Genomic DNA, 14,663 nt, shown 5'->3' on the forward strand with positions numbered 1-14,663 from the left:
TGGTAAGCAAGTTGAGGGTTGTAGCTATATCCCCCGCCCCCCTCCCCAGAAATCATGTTGTTAATAATTACAGTAAGGATAATGTATTTAAAATTGAGCAATGCTTGTCTTAAAGTTACCGCAGTTTACGGTGTGTGGATAATAACTAGTGTCATCTCCTGAATTTGCGTGTAAATATTTATGCACCAGACAGTTACATACATATACCATACATGTGCCGGTCGAATCACATGATGGATCTATAGCTAATGATTTTTTTTTTCATTCAACGTTTGAATATACACACACAGTGCTTTCATAATTATAAAAATAATATCCTTCACTCTCTTAAGTAAAAGCCAATATACTTACTTATATGTGATATATATACACTTATAGCGTAATAATACTAATAAATAATAATAGCTGTTGCTCGGAATGTCTTTATCGCGGAGGAAGAAATGAATAAAATATTTCAAATATTTTCCTTCGGGGAATTGTTTCGCCGACTAAACATTACACATTCGCCTGGGATGAACATATACATACATACATATATATATATATATAGATAGATAGATATTAAAAAAATGAAATTGCATCCCTTTTTTTCTTAAGAAAAGAAGACGCTTTTAAACGTCATCGCGAATAATGCAACCGCGGTGATGTCAATGGCTGTTATTCTGTTTCTTGAGACGTAATTTAAGCTCTCGGCACTTCACAAAAGACTTAATTCGTTTGAATTTATGGGATCATTTCTTTTTATAGCTAAATGAATGTCTTTTCTGTGCGCGCGAATAATAACAAAGAGCTTCAAATTAAGTGGTTTCTGCGGTAGTCGTATTAGTGGTGCGAATAATCGCACCGGTGGGAATTATGGTCACATTAGAAAGATGCGATTTTCACGTTAAGATTACTTACTTTAGTGAATTCGCGGCTAAATGTGCTTTTAGCGCTTCATTAATAACTTGCGAATGCATAGGGAAAAAAAACCCCTTTCCACATAAAAATTATTGACACCATATTAGATTAGATCCACGCATTTATTTTATTTATTTATTTTCATTTTCTTGGCGTTCGAGAGTGGTTTTGCTCTCTTCATCAGACTTTTGACCAAATCTGAAGATAAAAACTGTTGACTATTTGAAATAAATTGCGATGTTCTCGGTCCAATGTCATTTTTTGTTCGAATTTCTTCGTTTTCGTAACACATCAGAACTTCCAACATCTTTGAAAATGAAGTATTCACATGCTCATAATTAAAGGAACGCACATCCTGAAAAGATGATATCGCTGTCCGCTATTCATATCGAAAGTTCTAACAGCTATCTGATGCTAAGAGGATTTCGGGAGAGAAATTTCAACTACCTGCTCGGGGAATTGAGCCCACGATCTCTCGCATGTCGGGCGAGGCACTAAACCACTACGTTACCGCAGCAATGAACTTCCTCCTACCATGGCGATTTATCCATACAAAGGTTATAACAGCTGGCTGATGCGAAGATGGATTCATTAAAGAAAACTAAATACGGGGAATCTCGTACCCACGTTTTCTAGCTATGCGTTTAGCGCATATGAGCCATAAGGCAAGAATTCTGTACGAATGTTTTAACAACTGGCTAAAAAGTTCCAAGGAAAGAAATCCGTTTCTTCCACAGTGTGGTGGCGCTCACCCGGTATGCGAAAGAACATGGTTTCGATTCCTCCCGTAGGGATAGTACAATTTTCTTACCTCAATAATTCATGTTCGCATCACAGCCAGATGTATGAATCTTCGTAAAATACCTAGATGTATTAAATTCTTCATAAAAACGTACAGTCTAAGAATATGGTAGCTCGCGCGAGGTATTAGAATGCTTTTCCAATATGTCACATAAGTACTTTGAGATATGTGAAATATTCCCGTAATTATTATGCCATAAATTAAAAACCATATTGATGGAGGATAATGACGACGGTGACACTGACATACCTGTGAGGGGTCTGCCCCACCCCCTCTAATACTACCGGTAAAGTAAAACCATTTCACTGCATACGGTGACGTTTATTCCTGTTCAAAATGGGTTCGGTCCCCTTTATTATGGATACGAGAGTTTCTACTGTATAAATTTAACCGAGGCTCTTTTTCTAGTATTTACGGTCGCCCGAAGGACAGAACGGTTTCCTGGATGATATTCGAAGCTTTGTATTATTTATTTCGTCCGGATAAATATCAGTGTTTCTCTCCGCGTATGTAGAGATAAGAATGCGTGTACCCTCTCGCTCCCTCTCTCTGTGTTCATATTTATACTTCATGTATCATTCGGTGTATTTTCAAGTGAACAGAGATGTCTCAGGTGGCACAGCTGCAAGGTCATGCGCCGAGTCAGAGAGATATTAGCTTGCTCCGATTCTGATAAAAGCATCGCAGGTTCTTTCGACCCAGGACACCAAGTACATAGAAGGAACTGGTGTTTATGTACTTTCCTGATTCTGATTCGCTCCCGTTATAGAACATCAGAAATGTCTTATTCCACTACACTATTTAAGTTATTTTATGTGAGCAAGTTTGATTAAAATTATCATTAAAATAAAAATGAGTATTAAAACGTTGATTCTGAGGTTTTAGCAACTGGCTAATGCGAAGATGAATTCAGGAAATAAAACTCAACTGCATCTATGAGGAATTGATCCCACGTCCGTACAGATGCATGATGAGCGACAACGCTACGGAAGCAACAGAATTCTTTCGTTATAGCTTTCAGCCAGTTGCTGAAACATTCGTATGAATTACTAAGAGTGAAATCATCATCGGAAACATTAACCCTTTGCTGTCCAAAGGTTTTCAGGTACTTCGTTGGACAGTTCGTAATTTATATTGTGGGGAATGCTCACATTAATACGATTAAAAGGGATACTAAGGTAGTTTATTATGTTGATCCTGATTAAATAAAAAATAGAATAATACAACAAAAGCGTCAGTGTGGGAGGCCACGTCTGGTCTCACCCACGTACACGTCGACGTCTGCCTGAGCTCCGTATACATCGTCAGAGGGCGCTCTTATATTACCGTGAAAGATAGGACGTCTTCCTTCCTACAATATTGCGTCCGCCCGCAAAGAGAATGGCCCCTGGATGCTATTGCATTTTTTTGCATAGCTCAGGATTTCTGCTAAGAAACCAAATTCACGGGGAACTTCCTGCGATCGCAAGTGGTTGATATAACAATGAAGTGTCGGTTTTTCCTGATGTCGATTCCTACTAGGCATAGGACCGCAAAACGTTAATGCTCCGTTTACTAATCGTAATACACGTTCGTGTAGCCTTTGAACCAAACAGAACAAAAATTTATTATTGCCGTATTTTTAACACAGTTGTTGGTCTGCAGAAGTTGGTTTTTCGTGGTTCTAAACTTTGAGGAGCGAGTACGAGCCGATCTCCTCCTTGAAAAATCTCGCGACAGAGAGCATAAGGCCTGCGACGCGACAAATAATTCAATCACGCTCCTTTTTTCATGGTTTGAAGAATAGATGACTAAAAACAATTCACGCGCAACACTAGATACGCACTCAAAACTGTTAGGCAATACATGCACACTTCCGGCATAACTCATTCGTTAGTAAATTGCTCATGACGATAGACCAGAGTTGCGCTCAGTTTCAAAGAAAGGAACCGTACATTCCGTTTTGAGTTGTCAGCAACGCTTTTTGATCCTCAGCAGCCGTTCACTCTGCTCAAAATTAGGTTTCTAAGATTGTATACTCGGTGCACCTATAGGTGACAAATAAACTTTTTTTCGGTGTGAGAAGAAGAAGCTTTTCACTAATAGCGGGTGGATAGTATATATCTCCGTGTAAGCTCGGCCAAATCTAGGATTTTGTTTATATTTTCGTTAGTGCCTTAATATGACATGACCCTTGTCACGGAATACCGTCAAGAGAGAGAGAGAGAGAAAACGAATTTCGAGAAGCGAGTTCCTTCCCGTATTATAACGAGTAGCGGCTAATTTTGCGGAAGCGTTGGCGTGACGTTTGTTTGAAGAACGTTGTTCGCCTACGTCAAGTAATATTATGACTGCGAAACTCAAGTACGTGGAACAAGTTTACTGACGGAAGTAATTACGTATAGCGTTTCGGCAAAATCAGCGCCTTGATGAACGCCATTACGAAGAGGCACCGGAAGGTTCCCCTCCCTATCCCCACGTGCCCCTTTTTCAAATAACGCTCTACAAAAGCTAAATTAATCGAAACAGAATAGGAAATATAACCAGAAAATCAACACAATTAATGTTATCACCGAGCTCGTTCCGACAAATTCGCAATAAACCGAACTCGATTTCCTAAGAAAAGGTTTCGCGTCGAGTGCCATCGATGAATTCCGATATGAACTTGCTGGTAGATACTTCATCGCAGAGCAAATTCATTCATACGCACTTTACCAACAGCATCGGCAAAGGAAAAAGAAAAAAACCATCGCTACGGCATTAGGCGTATAATTATAGATGATGCATACGCAGCGCTTTAGAATTTACATGTGTTTTCATTCAATTTTATTGATATAAATTATCAGGAATATATTATCAATGATATATATTATTAATATAAATAAGCAGCGTCACATCAATTCATAAATACAGTAAAAGTCCCTTTTAATGAGTACGGCTTATAACGATAATCTCGATATTATGACTAATTCGCAAGTGATTGCCAAAGAGCTATTGTTAAAGATACAAAACATTTTTTGTATCTTTAACAGTAGCTCTTTAATATTCAATACAATAAAATATTTTTATGTATGGAAATCAGAACACATTCGCTATAACGACAATGGAAATTCTCGAACAGAGTATGTTTATGACATGAATGTCGCTCTCCACTTGTTAATACAAGATTATGTTTATGACATGAACGTCGCTCTCCACTTGTTAATACAAGATTATGTTTATGACATGAACGTCGCTCTCCACTTGTTAATACAAGATATAGCCATCTGGTGGCTCGTCGTCCATGAGCTATAAGCTGATCGGTTCACCGTCCATTGCACGGTTCCGTTCGGCACATATACGCTCTAGCGAAGGAAAATCACTATTTCCTCTGTAGCTTAGTGGTCCGAGCACTCGTCCGGCAATCGAGGGACCCGGGTTCGACTCCCGGTAGAGGCAGAGATGCGTTTTTTCCTTCCTTAAAAAAATTAACTTCTCAAATAATAAATATCTTCACAACATCCAGTCTTCCGTATATCTTGCAGAGTATGTTTCCTTTCCCTTTCTTTAAGCATTATACATAAAATGTATTGGAAAGAGTGGGATTTTATTAAAATCTCTTCACCCTATACGTAGGTGTTTATAAAAGGGGCATGTGCCCCCCCCCCCCCCACCGATTAATAAGATTACATACTGTATCTTATCTTCTTGTTATGTACTATATAGGAGGTGGAAGAACCAACCCACAGTCACATATTGTGACTGTGGGTTGGTTCGTTGGGCAGGTGGGACGCAACCTCTTATTTTGGCATCGTTGTTATTTCCCTTCGAAAATCCCCTCCCCCCCCCCCTCACACACACACACTCTCTCCTTTCTTGTAATATTCCAAAACTGGACATCGGGTGAATAGGTCTTAATCATTTTCACTGCCTTAAATGTTAATGGGCACTTTTAAGCACCACTCCAATTGTAAAAACTGAACATTTTTATTTATTTATTTATTTTTTATTATTTATTTATTTTCCCCCAATTTTGTTATCTCCCTCTTCTCGCATTAGAAAAATGTTTTTGTATCAGATAGCTGTGTTTTGTCACTAATACGAATTAATGTTATCGTTTCTGATTGTTGCATTGTAGTATTGTAATGAGCTAGGGCTCAAATCATAAATATTCAATTCAATTCAATTGTAAAAACTGATGCATTCCACAAAGTGCAAAATTTTGATATGCAATCAACATTGTGTATGCATAAACATTTAAGTAAATCTAGATGAATATTTGAGCAAAAGTAGCTCAAGTTCAAAATAAAAGGAAAAAGAAAAGTAAATTTATCTGTTTTTTTTAAATATTTTATTATAAATATTTCCACAGTGCAAAAAACTGAAACTCGTTTATAACGAAAACTCCGTTATAACGATAGTTTTCTCTCTGATTATGAACTGTCCTAAGAAACGGAATTTTTATATATATACTTTAAATATTCATAAATACTGAATTAATTGGTATATTTAATGCGGTTTAAGAAAAAAGTTGTTCTCACTCACACGCACGCGCGAGCCTGGGCAGTGATACAGGAACAAAAATGAATTTGAATTTTTGTCGTTAGAGGACACAGCACGAAAGTCCAGCAGGAGCGATTGGATCTGAACCTGTCTTTAATCTCGACTGTGCCCGAAACATTCGTAAAGTTTCAGCCGAAAATTACTGGCTGAGGTATATCAACTTCACCAATAGTGCTTTACCCACCAATGTCAATGTTACGGTAAACGTGATAAATCGGTAATTAATACCGTCTTTCTAAGCATAGTCCCAAATTTCAATCTTGATACATTTTTTTAAATTTAAAATTAAACTTTATCAAGTGCGATAAATTTTCTTACATTTATCACTTTTATCGGTGATAATGAATATTTACCGATTAATGTTGGTGAGTATGAAATGTGGAAGAAATCATGAGTTAAAATATGAATTTATTTCAACCATTTATAAATTTCTGCCGTACGTGATGACGGCATTGCGCATATTTTGCCGTAAAAATGAAATTGAACGAAAATAAGTGTTATGAGGATAAAGATGCATGAATTATAATTTTTATTTTTTATTGTCAGCTTTCTTCACACATTTATCAGTGTTTTTAAACATAATCTCAACGTTTTTAAACATAATAAACATCACCAATTGAATTAATCAATTCCGGACATTAGTTTGAGCAAAACGCCCGGTGCATTTAAGTGTCTTTGATCACCGGCTTATATCTCTTCGTTGTGTCAGAGCGGCGGGCCATGCTTGGCAGGATTACGTACATTTAAGTAATTTATAGACGATTTATCTTATTTGCCAATACGAAGGGATAAAATATTTTTCATAATCACCAGCAAATGTGATGAATTCACAAAATGTAACAAACTTACCAAAATAGTCGGTAATTAAGCATAACAACCGGCGATAATGTATAATAACCGGGTTTATCACACATTCACAGTAACATCAACATCACAATGAATACCTGAATACCTTATGTAAGCTCCAGCAAAAGACAAATTGTGCAGTGGTAAGATGCTTGCTCGTATGCCACCATGAAAGTTGCCGTGACGTCCACAAGTTTTCTTCTCTACCGAATCTGAGGCGAGTGCCGATAGATGACGCCTTCATTTCCTATCAAAGTGATCGGTAGTGAATTGCTGTTTATGGATATGACTGGAGTTGGTGTATGGTAAAGTAGTAGTAACATGAAAATTCAGAAATGAGATATTACTCGTACATTCAGCACTTTATAGGACTCTGATTTGCTTCAGTGCCTCGTCCTCATCGATAGAAGTTCAAAATACTTTTTTTCCTGTACCTATATATACAGATGTGATGCCCATAACTGATTATACAGCTCAGTAAAATAATAATTGAGAAGAAACATAAAAGTTACAATTTCCGGTCTGCCCCAATGGAAGAAAATGTCGACTAGCAAATTTCGCGCGCGTCTCTGTTCCGACACAAATTCTGCCCGTAACATTTTTATGAGAAATACCGATGATTGAAGTGCTTTATTTTTTTGTCAATTTTTTCACGTGTCTTCGAAGTTTCCAATTTGTGTTTTTTTGCATTGATAATTAGTTCAATTCGTAAAAAACTGAACTCAATTCGTGAAACTTCTTCACGTAATTTCCCCTTTTCTCTCTCTCTCACCGATCGGTTTTCCTATTTTACTTTAATTTTATAATCAACTTTTGTTTTTGTCAGACATTTTAAGTAAATCACTTGGTATGCAAAAATCCCTGCCTGAATTTTTCTTTGCAGCGTATAACTGGTAATAATTTCACAACTGCACGCTTCAAACAGTTTCTATTCAGCCACGTTGGAATAATGGAATCATTGAGAGTCTACGGTATTTCTTTTTTTTTTCTATCGGTTAATCGGGAAGAATAAATATGTTGAGCTAATGTAGTTATATCTAAAATAAACTAAATTAAGTCTAATGCGGATAAGTACATAATCCTGGTCTGGAAGATTCGAAAAGATATGCGTGTTACGGTAAATGTGATAAATCCATTTATTATATATAATAATCGGTTACGGCTATTATGCGTACATACCAAGAAGTTTGGTGAGTTTGATCAATTTCTGTAAATTAATCACTTTTACCGATGATTATGCATAGTACCCAAGTGTCGCGTCGTTGGTAAACATGATAAACCGTACTATATGATGTACTACACTTGATAATTCATACATGCATTGTGTATCGGGTACGATAGTAAAATTTGTTATCATTATATCGCAGTCTGACTATATTCATCACACATATTAGACTCATTTGTAATTTTTCCCATATTTACTAAATCCACCAATTATGTGAATCAACCACCATAATTATCCATCCAAGGGTATTTTGCATAACCTCCGGTAGAAGTGATAATTTTATCAAACTTACCAAGATGATCGGTAAGTATGTATAATAACCGATTTATCAAATTTACCGTAGTATTATCGAATAACATGTCAACACTTCCAGTACAAAATAGAATATCGTCGAACTGATTCGAAATGAAAAAATAAAATTTTAAAAATAAAAATAAAATGCTACTTATATATATATAATGCGAAAAGAAATACGTGGGTTGACTTTATGACTACGCCATGGTGAATCAAATTCGATTGGGTGCGTAATGAGAAGCTCGCAGATACGCATCGATCGTTGCACACGCTGCATGTCTATTATACGCATTTCCACCGCACAATCAAAACACATCATATCGCTGCATTTTCTTTTTACCTCAGAGAGAATTATGGGATATTCAAAGCAAACATTTATAGAATTGCTAGAAATAACTGCGGATGGATGCGAAAAAGTAATTCTTAGACATCCTGCACAAGTGCTAAGAAATTTCCTTGTGTATGGCTACGGTTTTCATTACTTTGAATTGATTTGCAACAAATTAAATCTAAAAATTAGTAGAAAAGAAAAAGGTGGCAAGTAATCGTTATCATTCGCGCTATATCTCTTGGCGGCTTTTTCTTTCACCATTTTCAACACGCTATGCTTTTGTGTGTAAATGTTAATTTTAATGTTTGTCTTGTTCTGGGATTTTTTTTTATCCCATTAATTATTATCATTTTTTACGTATTTTTGCTCCTTTGTTTATGCCTCATGTGTGTGATCTATTGTATCATTTTCACTTATATTACCGTTTTTTCTTCCCAATTTCACAGATTAATTGATTTTTAAATGAAGTGCTATGTTCTTTTTAACCCTGTTAAGCGGCATTGAGGAGAATTATCTCACCTCCCTAAAGTCCTCCTATTTTAGCATTGATAAGCCCAGATATTTGGTGAAGTTGATGTCCCAATGGCACACACACTTTTCTTTATACCCTTTACTGTGCATCTGCTGAATATCGAAAGAAAACCCATTTCATTAAAAAGTATCCGACTACGTTAAAAACGTCATTTTGGAAGGAAATATCGATTTCTTTTTTACTTTTTATTGAAAGACCCATGTCTTGGGATTCCAAAACGGGAATGTTTTGTTTTTTACATGACGCTTAGAATCAAAGAAGTATTTTGAAAGTTGATTTCTCAATGGAACTGTGTCTCCCTTAGTTTGAACCTGCTGAAAATCGGAGCAGGAAGGCTTCTTTTATTAAAAAGGAAATGACTTTTCACAGAGTGATTTCTGCCGTGCCATTTAAAGAGTTAATAAATACTTTATCAGAGTGAAGAAACTGACATAATATTATTCGAGCTTTCTTTGGCATTTTCCAACACTCATCTACATAAAAAAGTATTTGATAAGAAGAATCATCGAAATCCAATCCAAACCGTTGAAAAATCTGATATACAGTAGAAATGTTTATCGCAATTAACACTCATCGCATTCCACAAATTTATCAGATAAAAAAACAGTTGCTAATATCAACAAGAATAACTTTAAATTGGGGGGGGGGGAATCTACTCAATTTCATTGCTATGTACAGTAGTCTAACCTTATTTTTCAAATGAAGATTAGCTCGAGTTTCAGTATTGTTGCTTTATGTTAGTAGTTTAAATACGTTATACTAAATAAAGACACTTTGCTCCCTATTCATCAAATAGGTGCAACCCGAATACCTCTAAAATTTGGGATGTTCCTCTTGTCCCATCTCGGGATTCATTTCAAAGGACGATCGTGTAAGATTATTTCAAAGCTGTCAAACCAAAGTGCATCCTGTATGTGTCGCAGTAGAGAAGCACTCCATCATCGGCGGCTGACGGAGATTACTGCGGAATATTTGGGAATCGACGGGTCCCGAGCTAAGCCCAAACGAAAGCCGTCGGACTTACTTGAACTATGGTTAATCGTCCGATTGGTTCTCTAGGGATAAAATACATACGACGACGTAGAGATGCAGAATGAAGAAAAATTAATTTCAAACTGTATAGAGGGGGAAGTTTAATCATGTTCCTACCGTTATGGAGAGGAAATAATTGGAGTTAGATACCTTCATATTGATTTGTGCAACCGTATTAAACCTCAGTTAACAAAATGAATTTAAATTACCGTATTTACTAGTGTTGATGTGATGAGATTTTTATTCAATTTTCACTACTTCAAAAAAACTATTACATTCTACATGCCCGAGCGAAAAAAAAAGTCATTGAATGATAAAGAAAGAAATCGATTGAAAATGGGAATTAATTTAAGAAATAATCCTTGAACTAATTATAATTTTGACTGATTAAAAAGTGATAATTCGGAATTCCTTGAAAATTCAATATTCCTGAAAAAAGTCAGAATCAGGGAGTAAATTAATCTAAAATTGATGACCAAAACAACTGAAAACTAATGAGAAAAATATTAATAAGAATTAATAAAATTCAGAATTTATGAGAGATGTAATTTTTCAGAATTTGTGAAGATGTCCAATACTTTTGGGAGGCCCTTGTTGTATTCCGGGCTATGGGCCAGGCACAGGGACCCGGGGTGCAGTGAATGCTGAAGCACCCGTGGTATTTCGTTGCACCATTCTGAATAAACCCCAAGAATTTATTAAGAAATCCACTATATATCAAATCTCCCTGCATTTACGTCATCTCGCCCTAAAATATCTTATGCTATTACATTATCTATGAATAGGAAATAAGGAGTTTGATTATATTAATCTTGTTTATATGTATATATACTTCATTCTGATGTCTAAAATCATACCTCGTCTTGTATGCGAAATCGTCCTATACGCGAGTAAATATGGAATATTAGAAATCAAAGGTTTCTATAAAACTCACGTGATACTGACATGACGGGAAACAGTGATTACGTCTCCCACAACTTCGGTTCGAGTGATTTGACATTATTTATCAATTATGGCAAAAAGTCATCGATAGAAGTGAATACATATAGACAGACACAGTTTGAGAAAATGTAAAAAAATTGATAAATTGTTAAAGACGGTCAATTACAGTACCTTTGGCCGAACGGTATCCAAGCAGCACGAAAGTAAGCGTCACTGAAGTACATATCCAGCGAATAAAAATTACGAGATGGCACCGCATGTTTTTGAGCACGTCGTTTTCCTTGTGTGTTCTTGTGTATTTATTTATTAATTTTCTTTTCTTTAATGCATAGAACTTTGGGAATCAGCAGCAGCAGCAGCAGCACACTGCGCTGTTATTGTTACCTGAACATGGGATGTCGCCGCTTCATAAAGATAGACTTTTTTTTGGTGCCGTTCAATTAAAATTTGTTTCGGTCCCGAAGCTTTGATATCGAGTTAAGAGCAAGGAGAGAGAAAAGATGTGTATATCGTATGTGTGCACAACAGTATTGTATTTTTGAAAGGGAAAAGAGTCGAGCCCAAGAGAGAGAAGAGAGAAACTTGCACAAGTGCCGTTTGGATGATGTCCTACTCGGGACTGAAGAGATCGTAAGAGGGCGCTCCTTGCTGCGGCTCTCGTTTCTTCTCCTCAACAAGGTACGGGGGTTCGTGCCACTGAAAGCGCTGGGGGGCGCCGGCGCCCTTTATACCGATAGTTTTGCCCTCTTTTACGCAACGAACGTCGATAAATTATAGTCTGACTTTTTTCTTTTGCCGAAACCGTTCTTAGCGAGAAATTTTCGTAAAAATTGAATAACATAAGTGCAGTAACGGAATGTGAATCGATTTCATCCGATATATGTATCGTCTTCCCGTATCTAGAACGAAGGTCAACAAACCACATTACAGATATAAGAAAAAAATTTATGAATATAGAATTTCACTAACGTATTATGTATTTACAGTACGGGCGGCCCTCGACTTTCACACATTTTAGAAATTCAATTTTTTAAAGATGTTTGTCGATAATGCAGAAATTGTTCTCTTCCATGCAGTCGCTCCCACGGAGCGCGGTAGCTCTCGCACTCAATCACATATTGCCTCCTAGAGTAGCTCGGAATCTAGTAGCTCGGAAGTAGCTAGTTCTCGGAATCGAGGCGACTGAATAAGGATATAATGCTATATCTAGTGGCTATACTCGGAATCATCGTGACGTCACTAGGTTTCGAGCCGCGGGGACGGGCCAAATGTTTACTAGGCTTAGTCTTGCGTTAGAGTGCGTCTCGATGCGTTGTGTGTTTTGCCAATTTATTTATTAATGTTTCAATATTTGACCCTTATAAATTTATGAACAGGATTGGGAAACGGAAAAACTGTAGTGTAGATACGAACAAAAAGAAATTAAGGACTCAAACTTCATACGATCGAGACAAAAATGGAAATAATTAAACTTTCTGAAAACGGTTAATCTTTTGCTTCAATCGGCTGTTCGTGCGACATAAACAGGTTTACGATATGTTCAATGTTGAAAAACACGAATAAGATTAAGGAACGCGGTAAAAAAATCGTGCAAATATATCTTAAAGATTGTTTTAAAGCAAAAGACACGGCATGGTGATGGATGCAATGGAAAGATCTTATTCATCATAGATTCATGATCAACATCAAAACTATGCCCCTGTGAGTTTTTCAATTATTCAAGCTAAGGCTCTTAGTTTCATTTAGTTTGCATGAAGATTGGAAGACTAGATTGTGAGAAGATTCTAACGTGGTGTATCCGTATAAAGAGAGCACCTGAAAGCAATTTAACACGCCTCATTAATGTAATTATGTATATTGCTCAATATTTTAGAATACATGTACAACTTTTGATGTTTTTTGCATCCTTCTACTTTCGAACATTCAACACTTGCACGAACCAATTTATGTGCGAAAGTCGAGGTCCGCCTGTATTAGGGAATTTACAAATTTTCTACCCGCAGCTCGTAGAAAATTTGTAACTATGAAATCGTACTATGAAAGAAAGGGGATCTTTTTCATGCAGCCAAATATAATTGTTATCCTTCGAATATTCAATAATTACAAAGGTTTTTTAACAGATGACTGATGCGAAGATATATTTTGGAAAGAGAGAAAATTCAACTGCTCCTGCGGGGAAAAATTTACTTTGACGTTTGAAGACCGGACACACCCCGCTTCCCATCTCAGAGAGATATCGAAGCGTTCCCGAAGGATGGGTGTATCCGGAAAGTTTTATTATAAACAACAAAACAATGTCGCCTCAGAGACGATGGCAACAAAACATAAAATATATATATATAACGATTGTCAATCTGAGATCATATAACAGATAATTAAAATCGAAACAACAAACGCCGATAGGCAATAAAAATCATAAACAAGATTATACGATGATGGCTTAGTATGATGACATTCTCATGAAGAATCCAGTAATCGTCAGTTAATCGAATGATTGTCAATAATCTAAATCGAATGATTGTCAATAATCCAAATCGAATGATTGTCAATAATCTAAATCGAAAGATTGTCAATAATCTAAATCTAATGTTTGTCAATAACGAATATAAAATTTCGAATCGCTGTGGATCAGCTGATCACAGTCATCCATGTGTTTAGATTGTCCGGCTTCGACATCAGTTCGATTGTCACCATCGGTTTTCAGTAGTCATAGGTCCACCGTCGTCTAGGCCGCAAGTTGTATGGCCTCATCTGATTGCTGCACTTTCACGAGGGCGGGTATGCGACGTCAGCAACTCCTCTCCGTCATGGCCGTAAGTCGTACTCCCTCACCTGACTGCAGCACGCCTTCGAAGGCACATACGTCGAGTCGGTGCCCCTTCTCGGTTCGCGTGAAAACAAACTTCTCTGAAAAAAAAAATTTCATTCATCAATTCAACTAACAGTAATTATTATTATTATGTATTTAAATGACACAAATGACAGCATTCGTGAATTTAATATTGCGTTTGATATCGACCGCAGTTTAAGGTGCGAAAATGCTCTTTTCTCAGGTGATATCTTAACATTATCTTAAGACGATGATGCTTTTGAACACCGGTATATGATTATGTATACAAGCAGGGCCAGTATATATTTTGTCAGCAGGGACAAAGTATCGCATTTGGCACCCTCGTGTAACGTAAAAAGAGCAGTTAAAGGATGAATGTGGTGCCTCCTCTTGTCCAGCGCTCGGGGC

General features: G+C 36.7%; 1 protein-coding gene across 1 annotated transcript in view; it reads right to left on the minus strand.

The window, feature by feature from the left end:
• Positions 1-12,030, minus strand: part of LOC149064569 (neural cell adhesion molecule 1-like) — a 141,582-nt gene extending 129,552 nt beyond the window's left edge. Inside the window, exon 1 of the mRNA XM_089254812.1 lies at positions 11,597-12,030. Coding sequence (XP_089110938.1) covers positions 11,597-11,684 — 88 coding nt within the window. The 5' untranslated portion in view covers positions 11,685-12,030. The remainder of the gene's footprint in view (positions 1-11,596) is intronic.
• Between the last annotated feature and the right edge of the window lie 2,633 nt (positions 12,031-14,663).

Source organism: Pholcus phalangioides, unplaced genomic scaffold (genome assembly GCF_987345545.1).
Source record: "Pholcus phalangioides strain wild (caught in Gottingen) unplaced genomic scaffold, Ppha-v1.0 ptg000042l_1, whole genome shotgun sequence".
Classification (NCBI taxonomy): domain Eukaryota; kingdom Metazoa; phylum Arthropoda; class Arachnida; order Araneae; family Pholcidae; genus Pholcus; species Pholcus phalangioides.